The sequence below is a fragment of the Mustelus asterias genome, chromosome 4 (genome assembly GCF_964213995.1).
Source record: "Mustelus asterias chromosome 4, sMusAst1.hap1.1, whole genome shotgun sequence".
NCBI lineage: Eukaryota > Metazoa > Chordata > Chondrichthyes > Carcharhiniformes > Triakidae > Mustelus > Mustelus asterias.
In genome coordinates this window covers 57,182,906-57,200,943 of record NC_135804.1, presented here as the reverse complement: position 1 = coordinate 57,200,943, position 18,038 = coordinate 57,182,906, and the positions used below count along the sequence as shown (strand labels likewise).

At 40.8% G+C, this 18,038-nt stretch overlaps 1 protein-coding gene across 2 annotated transcripts in view; it reads right to left on the bottom strand.

Annotated features, from left to right (window-relative positions):
• The window catches only part of wdr59 (WD repeat domain 59), an 84,272-nt gene that overhangs the window by 24,556 nt on the left and 41,678 nt on the right, over positions 1 to 18,038 (bottom strand). Inside the window, exons 19-21 of one of the 2 annotated variants that reach the window (XM_078211078.1) lie at positions 17,201 to 17,257; positions 11,575 to 11,708; positions 6,560 to 6,641 (exon numbers count right to left, since the gene is read on the bottom strand). In XM_078211078.1, coding sequence (XP_078067204.1) covers positions 6,560 to 6,641; positions 11,575 to 11,708; positions 17,201 to 17,257 — 273 coding nt within the window. The remainder of the gene's footprint in view (positions 1 to 6,559; positions 6,642 to 11,574; positions 11,709 to 17,200; positions 17,258 to 18,038) is intronic. The other variant, XM_078211079.1, reaches the window with a different exon arrangement.

Below are 18,038 nucleotides of genomic sequence, written 5' to 3'. Positions count from 1 at the left end.
CTTTTTGATTGCCACCAAGCTACTGGGAGGTGCCAAGCAGAAGGCAATTGCTCCACCTTTGGGAATGAGACAGAAATACATAGGAATGGTTTAATTGCCTCAGTAAGCTTGTCAAATAATCATTCAGTCATTTCAGGTCAGTTTGGAATTTTGTGTGATCCAAACTGTTTCACCTTCCCAGATTAAAAGGAAAGCACTAAAGGAATGCAAACAAACATCCTGCATGTAAACTAACAATTTTCATATAACACATAGTGGATAATTCAAACAATAAAGAATGGTTGGGCACAGGTGTTACAAGGTTTTCTACTTCAGGTTTCCAGGCATGGGCTCGGCATCCATGCCGGTGATTTTCCACCCTTTAAAATTAGTGACCAATGCACTGCAGACTGAGAATTCAGAATTTCCTGGTGCTTCCAGTACTTGCCTGGGAATGCAGAAGTGGGAAATCTCTCCACAGTCCTTACTTTAAACTATACAGATGTGCTAAGGCAGTAAGAAGTATCAAACAGCAAGTAGATCACACAGTGTCAGTAATAAAACAGGGGTGCTAGAGTCTAGATTACTGGGACATAGCTACAGAAAAAAATCATGACTGGAATTAATCACTGCAGGATATTGCATATTCAGAAAAGATGGAGGATAGGGGGAGATGTAGTTGTATTTAATAGAGATTGGCAATAGATAAAAAGTGTGATACAGCCACCAGTATAACAGAAATAAAATGCAATTTCTCAAATGCTTGTCTGTCTTCCCCTTAAATACATCCATACCATTCACTTCAACCACTCCCTGAAGTGGTGAGTTTTACATTCTTGTGTAAATAAGTTTCCTCAGAATTCTCTATTGGATTTTCTGATGACCATCTAATATTGATGGCCTCTGGTTATGCTCTTCCCCAAGAGGAAACATTCACTGTCTCCACACTATCAAAACTTTCCTTAATATTAAAGAGCAATCGACTAAATGGACCATACGGACCATACTGTGCCATAAATGACTCTATTAAGTCACTCCTCACTCTTCTTTTTTCAAGAGAAATGGGACCCAACTTGTCAAATTTTTCCTGATATATATTCCCACACACTTCTGTTATCCATATAAATCTTCTCTGCGCCTTCTCAGTGCCTCTATATTCTCTTTATAATATGGCAACCAGAACTGACACAGTGCTTAAATATGTCGAGCCAAGGTTTGATATAGGTTTAGTACAACTTGCATACTTCTTTTTTGTGCAGAGCAGATAATAGTAGTAAAAGTATTTACCTATTCTGCAAGGTTATTAATGCTCTTCTGTAATTTGTTGTAGTCTTCCTCAGTATTGACAAACTAAATTTGGTGTCATCACAAATTTAGAATTTGTATTTTTGATACCAAAGTCCAAATCATTAATGTACATGGTTAACAGTGGTCCCAGAACTGATCCTCGTGCATCACTATGCTCACCCTCTGTCATTCTAAATAACTGCTTTATGCCCACTCTCTGCTTTTCCCTTGAAGCCAGCTAGCAATCTATCTTGCCATTTTTCCTGACTTCACATTCTCCAACCTTATTCATTAGTCTATTATGGGGCAACATATCAAAGATCTCTGAAAATCCAAATAAATTACACCTACTGTGTTAGCATTGCTTTCTCGCTCTGTTACCTTCTAAAAAAAATAAGATTGAACAGGATTTCTACCTTTTGAAATCCACGCTGATTTCATTATTATATTTCTTATGTCTAGATGTTCTTCTTCAGATAGGATATTATTTTTCCTACCACCAATGTTAAGCTGACTGATTTATAATTCCCTGATCTATAATTCAGAATCTATAACTCTGTCTGCCTTCTTAAATATAGAATTGCATTACCTATCCTCCAGTCCTTTGACACCACACCTTTCTCGAACAAATTATTAAATATTAGTAGTAATGCCTCTGCCATCTCGTCCCTTGATTCTTTCCAAATAGCGTTGATCTAATCCATCCGGACTAGGGACTGAGTGTACAGGATCCCTTTTTATGTCAGAAGTACAACAAGGGAGGATTTGCTCCTGGAGCAGAGCAGATAAAAGTAGTAAAAGTAGGAGGGCATTTAGAAAGTAGTGATCATAATACAATACTGTTTAAGATAATAATTGAGAAGGACATAAGCAAAGATCGTGTTCACTGATTGGGGAAAGGTTGATTTGGATGGGCCGAGAATAGAATTTGAAAAGATAAAATGGACAACAATATTGGCAAACAATGATGCAGAACAGCAGTGGGAACATTTAAAACAATATTCAACAGAATGTTTCAGTATTTACCAGAGACACAGATCAGATAGACGTGACATCAGAAGACAAGGTTACAAATGATGCAACTGCTTTTAAAATAAAAGGGAGAAACGTTTACGAATCAAACTTAAAGATGATAAAACCTTGGTCCAGGTGTATTTCATCCCTGCATCTTAGAAGAATCTAGGTAAATGACAGCAGAGGCACTATTACACATGTATCTAGGTAAATGATAGTAGAAGCACTATTACACATATACAATGGATAGTTAGAAAAGAGTGTTGTGCCAAAGGACTAGCAGATTATACAAATGTTTAAGAAGGCAAATCAAATATATCCAGAGAACTATAAACCAACTTAACACCAATAGTAGGAGAAATAATGGAATTCCATATGAAGGGGAGAACAGAAAAACTCCTAGAAGCCAAAAATATCTGTATGAGTTTCAAAAAGGAAAGTCCCACTTGACCAATTTAATTGGATTATCTGAAGAGGCAGAAGAATAGGGTAGGTTAGTACAGTAGTTACCATGCATCTAGATTTCCATAGACTTTTGGTAAGGTACCACATAACAGACTAATGGACATGTTTAGAGCATTCAGAATCACAGGACAAGTAATAATATGGAAAGCTAGCAGGCTACAACACAGTAGGGATAAGGGGGGGGGGGGGGGGGGGGGGCATGGGGTTCATCACCACTGAGGAGGATTACATCAAATCACATGAAGATATTAGCAAATTTGAAAATTAGCATATAATTAGCAACAAAAACAAAAAATGTCAGAGAATCTCAGCAGGTCTAACTGCATCTGTGGACAGAGAATAGATCTAACGTTGAGTCTGGATGACCCTTCGTCAGAGCTGAAAACAACAAGAAAAGCCCTGACAAAGGGTCATCCAGCTCTGTTCTCTCTCCACAGATGCTATCAGACCTGCTGAGATCCTCCAGCATTTTCTGTTTCATATTCCAGCATCTACAGTAATTTGCTTTCAACACAATTAGCACATGGATTTCAATAAAGATAACTGAGTGTAACACTTGGGTAAGAAAAATAAAGAGATCTCATATTTCTTGGAAAATAAGAATCTAAAAGGGAGAGAGGAGCAAAGCGATGTGGGAGTACAAATACACAAGTTAATAGAAGTATTAGCTATGAGGAGAGCTTGGATAATAAGGCCAAGAGTAGGTTAATAAGGCCATAAAAAAAGCAAATCAGGAACTAAGGTTTATTTCCAGAGAAGTAAATTGAAAAGTAGAGAAGTTACGTTCAACTTGCATTGAATCTTGGCTAGACCACATTTTGAGTTAGTTATCCTCCTCACCTCAGTTGGGGCATAAGGCCACAGCAATGTTCCTCCATCGGGCCCTGTCTTATGCTGTGGCTTGTGCCTTGCCCCATGTAAGCTCCATCACTTCCAGTTCAGTTACTGCAGTCCTATATTAGGTTTTGTCCTTGCCCATTTTACCTCTGCATCTCTCTGATAACTTGTGCCGTCTTTGTTGTTTCGTACATAATGCAGAAATTCTATGCTCCTAGACACTCTGTTGTTTTGGGCCCAAGAAAACTCCTCATTGAACTCCTGACTTCCCTGGTTGGGTTTTCATCTGAAGCTACCATATTGCCGACGTGTCGGCTGCAGTTCCCTATCATGATGATGTTGTTGAATTTGTCACAGTTTCTGTAACTTGATGTTGCTTTACAGGGTGCAGTTGTTGGCCCCACGCCCAACCTGGAGGATCAGGTGCTGTGTTTGTCTGGACCCTCACCTGAAACCTGCCAGGGGCCTAAACTCCAACAGTATAGCTCCTAGATACCCGAGGACTTGCAAGCCTCACCACCATAAATTCATAGCACACAAAGACCTTTAGAGTACTGTGTACTATTTTGGTTATCATATTATAAAGAGTAGAGAAGCACAGGAGAAGTTGCAAAAGAGTTTTACAATGACGATATCAGAAATGTGAGGTTAAACACATCAGGAAAGGATAAACATCATTGTCACAGTGCAGAAGGATGCCGTTTGGCCCTTGTGTCTTGATCTCTTTTCTCAAGTGAGTCTGGAGGGGTGGCCTAAGAACAAAGAAAATTTACAGCACAGGAACAGGCCTTTCGGCCCTCCAAGACTGCACCGACCATGCTGCCCGACTGAACTAAAACCACCTATCCTTCCCAGGACCATGTTCCTCTATTCCCATTCAATTCATGTATTTGTCAAGATGCCCCTTAAAAGTCACTACCGTATTTGCTTCCACTACCTCCTCCGGCAGCGAGTTCCAGGCAACCACCACCCTCCGTGTAAAAGATTTGCCTCGTACATCTCCTTTAAATCTTGCCCCTTGCACCTTAAACCTATGCCCCCTAGTAATTGGCTCTTTCACCCTGGGGAAAAGCTTCTGACTATTCACTATGTCCATGCCCATCATAATCTTATAGATTTCTGTCAGATCGCCCCTCAACCTCCGTTGTTCCAGTGAGAACAAACCAAGTTTCTCCAACCTCTCCTCATAGCTAATGCCCTCCATATCAGGCAACATCTTGGTAAATCTTTTCTGTACCCTCTCCAAAGCCTCCACATCCTTCTGGTAGTGTGGCGATTAGAATTGAACACTATATTCCAAGTACGGCCGAACTAGGGTTCTATAAAACTGCAACATGACTTGCCAATTTTTAAACTCAATGCCCCAGCCAATGGAGGCAAGCATGCCATATGACTTCTTGACTACCTTCTCCACCTGGATTGCCACTTTCAGTGACCTGTGTACCTGTACACCCAGATCCCTCTTAAGGATTCTGCCATTTACTGTATATTTCCCATCTGTATCAGTCCTTCCAAAATGCATTACCTCACATTTGTCCGGATTAAACTCCATCTGTCATCTCTCCGCCCAAGTCCCCAACCAATCTATATCCTGCTGTATCCTCTGACAGTCCTCATCGCTATCCGCAATTCCACCAACCTTTGTGTCGTCCGCAAACTTACTAATCAAAACAGTTATCATTTTCTCCAAATCATTTATATATATATATATATTACAAACAGGAAAGGTCCCAGTACTGATCCCTGAGGAACGCCACTTGTCACAGCCTTCCATTCAGAAACGCACCCTTCCATTGCTACCCTCTGTCTTTCATGACCGAGCCAGTTCTGTATCCATTTTGCCAGCTCACCTCTGACCCCATGCAACTTCACCTTCCATACAAGTCTGCCATGAGGGATCTTGTCAAAGGCCTTACTGAAGTCCATGTAGACAACATCCACTGCCCTACCTTCAATCATCTTCGTCACTTCCTCAAAAAACTCGATCAAGTTCGTGAGACACGACCACTGCTTCACAAAACCATGTTGCCTCTCGCTAATACGTTCACTTAGTTCCAAGTGGGAATAAATCCTGTCTCGAAGTATCCTCTCCAATAATTTCCCTACCACTAACTTGGTAGGGAAATTACCTGGATTATCCTTGCTACCCTTCTTAAACAAAGGAACAACACTGGCTATTCTCCAATCTTCAGCGACCTTCCCTGTAGCCAGTGATGATAGAAAGATTTCTCTCAAGGCCCCAGCAATTTCCTCCCTCGCTTCTCCCAGTATTCTGGGGTATATCCCATCAGGCCCTGGAGACTTGGCTACCTTAATGTTTCTCAAGAATCCCAATACCTCCTCCTTTTTGATCTTAACATGATCCAAACTATCTACACACCTTTTCCCAGACTCATCATCTACCAAGTCCTACTCTTTGGTGAATACTGATGCAAAGTACTCATTTAATACCTCATCCATTTCCTCTGACTCCACGCATATGTATATGTATAATAATAAAGATCTTTAAAATTATGAAAGGTTGTGAGAAAATAGACATAGAGAGCACATTTCTAACTTTGGGGGGAGAGCAAAACTGAAAGCCATCAATGTAAGATAGTCAGAAAAATAAAATGGGAAATTCAAGAGAATGGTGAGAATGTGAAACCTGCTTCCACAGTGAGTGGTTGAGGTGAATGGCGTAGATGCATTTAAAAGTAAACTAAATAAGTCGCTGAGAAGGGAGTAGAGGGTTAAGTTAATATTGCTACATAAGAAGGATGGAAGCAGACTTGAGCAGAGCATAAATGTCAGCAAATGGTCTGTTTCAGTGTTGTATATTCTGTGAGCTGACTGAAACTTATTCAAAAGTCAAAATATCCAGAGAGCTCTACCCAATCTCATAACCAATTACTAATCTTCAATCAGCACTTTTCCTCTCCCCTTAATATCTTCATAGATAGAATAATTGAATAGACTAATTGAATGGCGTTAGTACCTGTACAAGGTCTCGTCGTCCGACCGACAGAGCTGCTGCAGCATTCTTCTGACACGTATCCTGGATGTCATTCACATTCAGTCTGAAAGACAAAAGAAGAAAACTGATATCAGAGGTTATTCATGACAGAAAATGTCACTAAGAAATTCCAGAGGGAAATACCCCCAGTCTGTCTTCATCCCAGAGTACACAAGGAAGTGGCCTTGGAAATAGTAGATCCATTGGTCATTATTTTCCAAAATTCTTTGGACTCTGGAATAGTTCCTGAAGGTTGGAGGGTAGCTAATGTGAGCCCGCTATTCAAAAATGGAGGTAGAGAGAAAACAGGGACTATAGACCAGTGAGCCTAACGTTGGTACTGGGGAAATCAAAGATTTCATAACTCGGCATTTGGAAGGCAGTAGTATTATAATCAGACAAGTCAGCATGGATTTACAAAAGGGAAATCATGCTTGAGAAATCTATTGGAATTTTTTGAGGATGTAACTAGTAGAGTTGACCAAGGAGAACTAGTGGATGTTGTTTACTTAGACTTTCAGAAGGCTTTCGACAAGATCTCACATAACAGACTACTATGTAAAGTTAAAGCACATGGGATTGCAGGTAATGTCTTGAGATGGATAGAAAGCTAGTTAGCAGATAGGAAGCAAAGAATTGGCATAAATGGTTCCTGTTCTGATTGGCAGTCAGTGACTGGTGGGGCCAAAGGGATCTGTGCTAAGACCTCAACTGTTCACATTATATATTAATGATCTGGAAGAGGGAACTGAATGTATTATCTCCAAATTTCATAGAATCCCTACAGTGCAGAAAGAGGCCATTCGGCCCATCGAGTCTGCACTGACCACAATCCAACCCAGGCCCTTCCCCCATATCCCTACACATTTACCCACTAATCGCTCTAACCTACACATCTCAGGACACTAAGAGGCAATTTTAGCATGGCCAATCAACCTAGCCCACACATCTTTAGACTGTGGGAGGAAACCGGAGCACCCGGAGGAAACCCACGCAGACACGAGGAGAATGTGCAAACTCCACACAGACAGTGACCCAAGCCGGGAATCGAACCCAGATCCCTGGCACTGTGAAGCAGCAGTGCTAACCACTGTGCTACCGTGCCGATGATACAAAGTTAGGTGGGAGGGTCAGCTGTGAGGAGGATGCAAAGATGCTTCAGTGTGAGTGTGTGGGCACATCTGCATGGCAGATGTAGTATAGTGTGGATAAATGTGAGGTTATCCACTTTGGTAGCAATAATAGGAAGACAGATTTATTACTTGAACGGGTGTAAATTGAGAGAGGTGGATACTCAACGAGACCTTGGAGTCTCGTGCATCAGTCGCTGAAAGCGCGCAGGTACAGCAGGCAGTAAAGAAGGCAAATGGTATGTTGGCCTTCATAGCAAGAGAATTTGAGTATAGGGATAGGGATGTTTTGCTGCAATTGTATAGGGTGTTGGTGAAGCCACGTCTGGAGTATTGTGTGCAGTTTTGGTGTCCTTATCTGAGGAAGGATGTCCTTGCTATAGAGGGAGTACAGTGAAGGTTTACCAGGCTGATTCCTGGGCTGGCAGGTCAGTCATATGAGGAGACTAAATCAGTTAGGATTATATTCCCTGAAGTTTAGAACAGTGAGAGCGGATCTCACAGAAACTCATAAAATTCTAACAGGGTTAGACAGGGTAGATTCAGAAAGAATGTTCCCAATGGTGGGGGAGTCCAGAACTAGGGATCATAGTTTGAGGACAAAGGGTAAACCTTTTAGAATGGAGGTTTCTTTACCCAGAGGATGGTAAATGTGTGGAATTTACTACCACAGAATGTAGTTGAAGCCAAAACATTGTCTGATTTCAAGGAGTTAGGTATAGCTCTTGCGGCTAAAAGGATCAAGGGACATGGGGGGGGAGGGGGGGGTATGTTACCCCTCAATCCCACGAGCTCTTGCCTTGTGTTGCAACCACATGGGTGGCCAATTTATCAAATGCCTTCTAAAAATCTAAATATAATGAGTTGGATTTTTCAGTCCCAAAAGCAGAAAACACCAAAAAGTTCACTGTAATTGAGGGCTGCCATGGTACTGTAACGTCCAAGGGGCCCACCAATTCTCAAATTTGGAAGTTGCAGTGCAACTTGGTTCCATCAAGGCTTGTCATGTAGGAATTTGGGCTAATTGTTCAGCAGTTACACCACTTTTTATATTCATTTTTTGGGACTGAGGAGCTGGCACGTGCTGAGGGCGGGGTGCAGTATTTCAAGTACCCCAAACAAAAAACTTGTTAGGAACCAGATCAGAAATCCCAAGGTACATTATGAAATTAGACGAGATCCCAACTATTTTTTGATTTTGGCATTGGTGTGAGGATAAGGTGTTTCACTCCAGGTGTGATTCTATTGACACATTAGGAAGCTTTTGTCAAAATAAACTTCATTTAACAATACCGTTTAACTATAACAAAATGAATGAGTTTAACCTTTACCAATGGAGATACTTAAACATGACGAGGTACAATTCTTAACGGCTAATCTATCTCTATTAGTTCCAATTTATGCAATATTCCTCATAGACTTAAACCCCTCTTCAAAATCAGTTAGCAAACAACACAGACTTACATGCTGGTATGCAGGCTGCCTATTCTCAAGCCTCCAGAACACCTCTGGAGAGAGAGAGACATATTTTCTAGTGGGTCCCAAACAGCAGACTCCAAAGAGAGAGAGAGACCTCCTGCTCCTTACAGATTCAGACAGAAACTATCTGCCTTTCTCTGTAAGCTTAGCTCCACCCATTCATATGACTCTCTCATCAATTAACTTAATTAAACCCGACTCGGAAAACCCTAAAATATACAAAAATGCATTAGCTCAAATTTTAAAAATACTCATTTTCTAGGATCAATTATTCTTTTGCATTCTCAGCATGTGGGCTGCATGCAGCAGATGAACCAGCACCGTAAACAGAGCTAAGTTTTAAACAAACCCTTCACAAGGAACATGATATAAATACAGTAAAGGCACAGTATTGTCACAAACTGAAAATCGTTAAAAAGAAACACTTACCTGTGACTAGCTAAACACAGACCTCAAAGGGTGCATCTTCAGCTCATGACAATGGAGGGGCGTGGTTACACCAGCAATGTGCCACACCTCTAGGCCACTCCAGAGTCAGTTCACGGTTGGACTATGCTGCAGTTGGGAGAGCAAGTTCCTGCTGCAGCCTAAAGAACAGGTAGGATCATACTTTTTCATATGATCAGCACTTCGCCATCTCAAGATCAGGACCATTAATATCCACTGGTTGCCCCTTATCAACCTTGCGAATTGGGCCCTCAAGAAAGTGATAGGTTGATTAAATCTGTTATGTTTTGCTGGACTGACCACTGTAAATTTCAAATAATGTGTTATAAAGTCCTTGTATTTCATAAAATACAAACTGATATCAAAGACCAGGAAGTAGAAGTTATGTCTCGTGTTATAGTGATCCCATATGGAAGGAAGATTAAAAGCTTTTGGGTGTTCAATTGTAAAAACCTCAAATATACAGCTATAAATGACTTAAAAGCCATCATAGAACTGAGAAATATTTGATCTGTTTCTATTTCTGTTGCACTGCATCTTAACTGCTCCTTAACTTAAATATGGTGCCTCTGGCAGCGTTGTGTTTGGTGGGTAATTACATGTGAAATGTGCAAACAAATGTGGACTGTCATTTATCTTAGCTGCTTTTTCATTTTTAGTTCCTCACTGGTTTTTTTCACTACCCAAATGAAAATTAATTTCTTTCAAATTTGCCTATGATTTTACAGTATAGTATTCATTTCTGACATTCTTTGAACTTTTGAAACTAAAATAGCAGCTGAAAAACACCCTGGAAATCAAACAAAGGGTTTTTAAATTGGCAAGAAAACAGCTTACAAAGACTCATGGACAGAGGCTAATTGAGAAAAATAAAGTTTGCAATTGAAGCAAGGTAAACAGTGACAACTATCTGGTGAACCACAACCCAACCCCCACCACTATGTGCATGAGAGATGCTGGTTCTGGAAAAAATTAGTATCTACATGAAGGCAACATGGCAGAATGCTGCCATCACTCATTAAATCACGCAGTAGTATGAGTTACTGTGGAGGGGAGAAAAATTGGACACTGAAGGAAAACGAGTAATAATATTGCATCTCCTAGGGAAAGAAATGCTCCATTTTGAAGTATACAAATTTATCTGTACAATTGCACTTCTTCGTTCATTCTCAGGATGTATGTGTTGCTAACAAGGTCAGTATTTATTGCTCATCCCTAGTTGTCCTTGGGAGGGTGGTGGCAAAAATTATGCATCAGAAAGCCTTACAGCACCCAAGGAAGCCATTTGTGTCTGAACTTGCCACAAAAAAGCTTTGCAGTCTAATCCAACCTCCCAGCTCTTGGTCCATAGCCCTGTAAGTTACAACACAAGTGCATATCCAAGTGTTTTCTAAATGCAAGGAGGGATTCTGCCTCGACCATCCTTTCAGGCAGTGAGTTTCAGAACCCGCCTGTCCACACACTCCCTCTCCCACTCCAACCAATCTCTGGGCGAAAGAAGGTATTCTCAATTCCCTTTCAATCCTTCCGTTTATTACTTTACAGCTATTGCCCCGGTTATTGACCTCAATGCTAAGGAAATAGTTCCTTCCTGTCCAGTCGAAGTTCTTCATAATTCTATACATCTCAATACAATTCTCCCTTAGTCTCCTCTGTTCCAAAGGAAACAACAGTCTATCAATCTATCTTCATAGATAAAATTCTCAATTCCTGGTAATGTTTTTGTAAATTTCCTCTGTACCCTTAAGTTTGATCACACCCTTCCTCTAAGGTGATCAGAACTGTACGTAGTACTATAGCTGAGATCTAACTAGTATTTTATAGAGTATTAGCATAACCTCCCTGTTCTTATACTCTTAAGTTTTGGGGAATGAAGATTTAAAGAGTTGTACATCACCATTTATAATTAGACGTAATGGTGAATGTGCTTCAGACACTTACATGTACAATTCACCCAGTGCTTTGTGCACAGGAAGGAGGCAGGAGATGTCTTGGATGATGACTTTTCCTGCAGCTTTGATTGGACGATTGTTTGAGTCCGTGGCTTCGCGCTTTCCTTTCCATCGACGTGATTTCTGTGAATCGGAAAAGCTTCTTAGTTTTTGGTGCTCTGTCAGTACCGTCAGGAAGGGGAGGGTGTTGTTTTATTCTAGGGGATCTAAATTAAGCAAAATTATCATAAATTAAAGCAAAATTGTCATTAATTAAAGAATGCTCTGGGGTCTTTGAGAAGTTATTTTACTCTAATTTAGTTAAACCCACATGCATTATGTATTTTATTTTGTGGGTTCTTTGCAGAACTATACTGACTTCTTTAACAAGGTTTACAATTATGGGGACAATCCTACATCTGGCCTAAATGAAATCATTGCTGTGTTCTCATATGCTTTCTTTGAATTTTCAGTGACCACTCTAGGCCTCATAGCTGAAGACCAAGCATTGGAGAGTATATAAACTAAAAGAGCCATTAAACCATGCATCCTACAGAATTATCGGGACAAATGCAGAGGTGTCTATGAACACACAAGCTCACAATCTGCCTGCCAAATAGAAAGATTTTGCTGTTGACAGTGTTTACCTAAAGTCCACAACAGTCCAAACTGGCGAACAGCAAACCAAAGGGGACCCATTTGATTGTCCTGCTTTGTGATCAAAACTAGGAAAATCTAGTTAACAGCTTAACATTGGTACAGCGTTTGTAGTTATTTAAAACCAGGTATGGAGCTATCAACCTCTCACTCAGTGATCCAAACCAATGGCATTTAAACTGAAATAACAGCACTGGAAGACACTGAAAAGGAAACAAATCAAGCATGAAGTTTATTAAACAAATGAAATCCTGATCTCCAGATGTGGAATAGGTATGCATGGCCTGTAACATTTTATCATCAAAAGACAAAAGTTTGCAGGTTACATGTGGAGTTTTGTTCCATTTTGGCGGTGTATATATAATTTAGTTTATTTATTAGCATCACAGGTAAGCTTATATTAACACTGCAATGAAGTTACTGTGAAAATCCCCTGGTCACCACACTCCGGCGCCTATTCAGGTACACTGAGGGAGAATTTAGCATGGCCAATGCACCTAACCAGCACGTCTTTCAGACTGTGGGTGGAAACCAGAGCATCCGGAGGAAACCCATGCAGACACAGGGAAAAGGTGCAGACTCTGCACAGACAGTGACCCAAGCCGGGAATCAAACCCGGGTCCCTGGCACTGAGAGGCAGCAGTGCTAACCACTGTGGCACTGTGCCAGTCACCATGATTCTTGTATCATCAGTTCTATTTGATCACTATCATCAGGAAGAGGATGCACAGATGCCATGTGTAGACTGATTCTAAGAAGAAGGGCAAAGTGATGGTGTGTGTGTGCTGGTTATCAGAAAGAGAATGTAGGGTGCAGTGTGTTGGTATACAAGGACACTCTGCATGACTAATTGTGACACTTCATTTCTCCTCATTCTTCGGCATCGGACAACTTACCAATGTCAGCTCCCTTCCAACACCTCTCTTTATCTTGTAGTTGATGGATCTAACCCTCCTTCTTCCTACTTGCATGATGCCCAAGAGTGACATAATATCCAATAATGGGAGAACCTTGCACACTGTCAGTGACACCTACTTTCCACCACTTTCCTTAACTCCTTTGCACTTGTTCAATCTTCAAACTCCAATAACTATTCCCTTCAGTGCAACATCAGCAAGAAGCTATTGTCTTTAATGCCCTTCCCTCACCCAGCTGCTGTGTTAGATTCAACTTAGAAGTTTGACATCTTGATCTCATGTCCTTGAGCTTTGATTTAGAGCCCATATCCTCCTTACTACAAAGACCACTTATTTCCAACTCTGTAACATTGCTTTCCTCCGCTTCATCTTTTTTTATTCATTCATGGGACATGGGCATCGCTGGTTGGCCAGCATTTATTGCCCATCCCTAGTTGCCTTTGAGAAGGTGGTGGTGAGCTGCCTTCTTGAATCGCTGCAGTCCACGTGTTGTGGGTTGACCCACAATGCCATTAGGGAGGGAATTCCAGGAATTGAGATATATTACCAAGTCAGGACGCCGAGTGGCTTGGAGGGGGACTTGCTGGTGTTCCCATGTATCTGCCGCCACTATTCATCTCCTTCCACTGTGTCCCTAATATATTTCTGCGGACTCAATCATTCTAGCAATCTCTATGTTGGCCTCCGTTCCTTTACAAAGTTCGACGCACGCGCTCGCGCGCACGCACGCACACACGTTCCATCACCCAATCACCCTTTACCAGATGTCTATGGCTTCCATGACCAATAGGCTCTCCCATGCCCAGCATCTTTAAATTTAAAATCTTTGTCCAAGTCATGATATATCTTAGGGCCTCATCTGATCCCATCGCTACAATATTCTTCAATATTCTTCTTGTGACTTTAAACTCTTGTTCCTTTGCACGACCTCTTGTGCATCCCCTACTTATCGTTCGACCATAGGTAGCAGAGTCTTTATCTTCCTAGGTTCTACTCTTTGTACTATCCTCCTTAAAACTCCATGCCTTTCCACCGTACACTCATATTCCTCCTCATAAAACTTTGCAAGAATCAATTTCTTCACCAAGCCTTAACTTCTTGGTCTCGCCTTCCTTGATTTGCTTGTCATTTTACTTATAACTTTCTATAAAACTACTTGGGACAGTCTTTATATTAAAAGCACTAAAACAATGCAACTGATTGTGCTGATTGCTAGGAAGAGGATGGAGTGTGTGCATGTACATTGGTTTTTAGGAAGATGATGTAGGGATGGAGTGTACGTGCTGGTTGAGGTGGAAGCCAGAATGGTGTGTAATAATTATTAGGAAGAGGATGGAGGGCTGCAATGTGTGTCCATATGATTAAAAGGAGGATACAGGAATGGAATCTATGGCCTGGTTACTAGGAAAATGATAGCAGGATATCAATTTTTTTAAGGAAGAAGGTGCAGGGATTGTGTGTTCACATAAACAAGTTGATTTTGAGAGGATTCAAGGATTGTGTTCTCTGTGCAAGTGAACTGGTTGTTAAAAGACCATTCATTAATAGTGCATATGGAATGAGGAATGTGGATGAAGTAGCCATTGGAAGTGAATTTTGGTGTAATTAGCTGGTTCTACTCAGGTCATGGTTATACAAACGTGATGTGAATTAGTAAAAAGGTTTCTGAATAAGAAATATAAAGGGGAAAAAATGGATTTATATGGTGTCCTCCACAACTCAGGATGTCCAAAAGCACAATGTCAATGAAGTACTTCTGAAGTATTGTGCCGTCAAGAAAATGGCCAGACCATTCTAACACTGGTTGAGGGATAGACATTGGCCAGGACACCGGGAAGAACTCCCTTGTTCTTCAGCAAATAATGCCATAGGTTATTTTATGTACATATGAGCAGCAGACAAAGCCTTAGATTAACATCCCCTCTGCAAGTCAGCATCTCTGACAATGCAGCACTCCTTCAGTACTGGAATAAAGCATCAGACTAGATTATGTGCTTAAGTCATTGGAGTGAAACTTGAAAACGCACCCTCTCCATCAGAACTGAGAAAAGCTGAAGATAAGGCCCATTGAGACCCATCAAAGTCATTATTTATCTCTCAATCAACATCACAAAATTAGATTATGTTTGTGGAGCTTGCTGTGTGCAAACTTACAACAGTGACTATACTTCAAAGCTACTTCATTGGCTGTAAAATACTTTGAGATATCCAGTGGTCCTGAAAGCACTATATAGATTCAAGTTTATTTATGATTAATTACTCAATGTCACCAAGTTTGTTTTGTATTGATGATGCTCTGGAATGCAATTCATGGGGGAATCATCACTGTTTCATCAATCACTTACTGACAGGAGTAGTGACTACTCAGTTGGCAGCTTATGAGAAAATAGCACTGATCAGGGAGTTACCTTAATTGCTTAGTATAGGTTCTGTGCACAGAAGACAACAAAATGTGCATTACAACAGGTACATTCCTACAATATCCGAAACCTTTATGAAGTCATTACTATTAGTCTAAATTGATACATGGCTATTTTATTTCACGTGGCCTGGTCAAATGGATAGTACCTGCAAAACCAAATGATAATCTTTTCAACCTAATTTGAGAATTCTAGAGACTACCAAAGTAAAGAGAAAAGCAAGTTACTATCTACAGAAATGTATAGATTAAACAGGATTTCAGCAAAGGGCTAACAGAGATTAGACAAAATTACCATACAGAGTGTAAAGCCCTTTTCAGGTCTGAAACTCCAGAAATGTTATTGATCTGCTAAAGTCTCCCACTTCACCGCACAGGTGATACATGCTGTAGAGAAACATTTTACTCAGCACATGAATTTTGATACCCAATTTACAAAAGCATCCTACCAGTGTCTACCAGGAACATAAATTGACACCTAGGCTGCCCCCTCAACATAGATATCCAGACAGTCATCATACACTATGTCCAACAGATGTCCTCAATCAAGCACAGAAGCTAACAGGCTGAACTGGAGTAGAAAATGCATCAGATTCTTCCAACTACAGTAAAACGTTTAATGCAGCAAGGTTCTGTGCTTTTTCAAGAAGCAAAGTTTGAACAACATTAGCAGAATAATGCATACATATCTACCCATTTTCTCCAGTGATCTGATAAGCACAAAGAAGACCATTTTTCACAATGCAGTAGGTGAAACACTGGTCATGCCAACTTCTGCATATAAACCATTGTTTGACATTTTAGCCACCATTTAAATTCCACTGGAGTACATGTGCAAGGATCATGGGAGCTTTTATACAAGCATAGAGAATGTCGGGGTGCCTATGGAAGCCAAACTCAACTGTTGAACTGAGGGATATGAAGTAACCTAGTCACCTGGATTAACATGGCACAGAAATGCTCCTGTAAAGTTGTGAATGAAACAGCACATTTTTTAAAAGCTGCACATATACTACAAGCCCAGTTCACAGTCAGTAGCATGCACATTGTGCGGAGTTACTTAGCCATTAGTAACCATCTAGTGAAATTAAAATTGCATCAAGCAACATTCATTGGAATTCTTTGAACTGCCCAAAGGATGTGAGATGGCCAGCTGCACCTTTTCTCAGACCAATCTAGACAAAAATACTAATTCACATAGACTAGGAATTTCTGATTGTACTGAATTTGGTGATCTTAACTTGGACTGAAGATGAACAGCTATAATTGTCCTCAGTGAACCTTGTGCTAGACAAAGGAAAACATGATCTCAACCAGGGTTCCTGCCCAAAGGCTATAGGTGACTCCAATGGCAAGTAACTCAGTGTGGATGTCAGATGACATCCCCCACTGTGGTACCCCTTCTGACAGGATATTCACTGTTGGGGCTCATTCGTGAGGAAGGGGTCTCCATGAGAGTGAGACTTGCAGCCCCATTCCCAACACGGGTCAGTGACTTTAGAAGTTGGACCACAAAAAGTGAATGGGAGTCCATTTGTGTTAATGGAGCTGACTGGTGGTGAAGAGATTGTTACTGATGCAGGGCATCTGGCCATCCCAGAGACACAAGGGCACCAATGCAGGATGGGTAATGTGCACAGTACCGGGAACTCATTAACGGCTTGAATGGACCAGCGCCGCCGGGTGGAGAGAGGAGACATCTGCAAGTATGAACAACACCAAAGAAAACACCAAGAAAACAAAAATAAATCAAATCACAACAGAAAAAAAGCACACAGAAAGATCCAAACCAAAATAACATGCACAGAAAAGATAAACTTCATTCGCAGACACTCAGTGAGAAGCTGGCTGAAAAGAGCTCTCCATTTCAACATCTACTCAATAGACAGTTAGGGCCCAAGCTGTATGTAACTGCAGATAGAAACCTGTGACAAACACGTATATCAGTCAATAAATACTTTTTATTGTTGAAAAGGGAGACATGTTGCTCAAGTTTTTCATCTTGCTCTCATCAGGACATACACAAGAATGATAAATATTAAATAATCGCAATTTATACCACCCTATTCTCCTGTACTATGAAATGTTATGATCATTTGAAACCCGCCATTCTTGTGCTGTCCCAATGAGTCAAAGACAAAAGACTTCAACAACATTCAAGTTCTGCACTATCAAGCAATTGTTCGTATTATGTTTTAATTTTATTCCTCTCCTATCACTAGGCTGATGCTGATTATTCCCATTCACCATTAAAATATTCCACGAGACAACTGAACATAGGAAAGATGAAATTTCTGCATTGCTGTGTGAAATATATTAACCAACAACATATACAGAATCATGGAATCCCTACAGTCCAGAAGGAGGCGATTCAGCCCATCAAGTCCGCACCAACACTCCAAGTATTTTAGCCACACAGCACACTCAGTGACCACTCATGCACTGCATCACCCTTACTTGCTCCTCACTTGCCTCTCACAC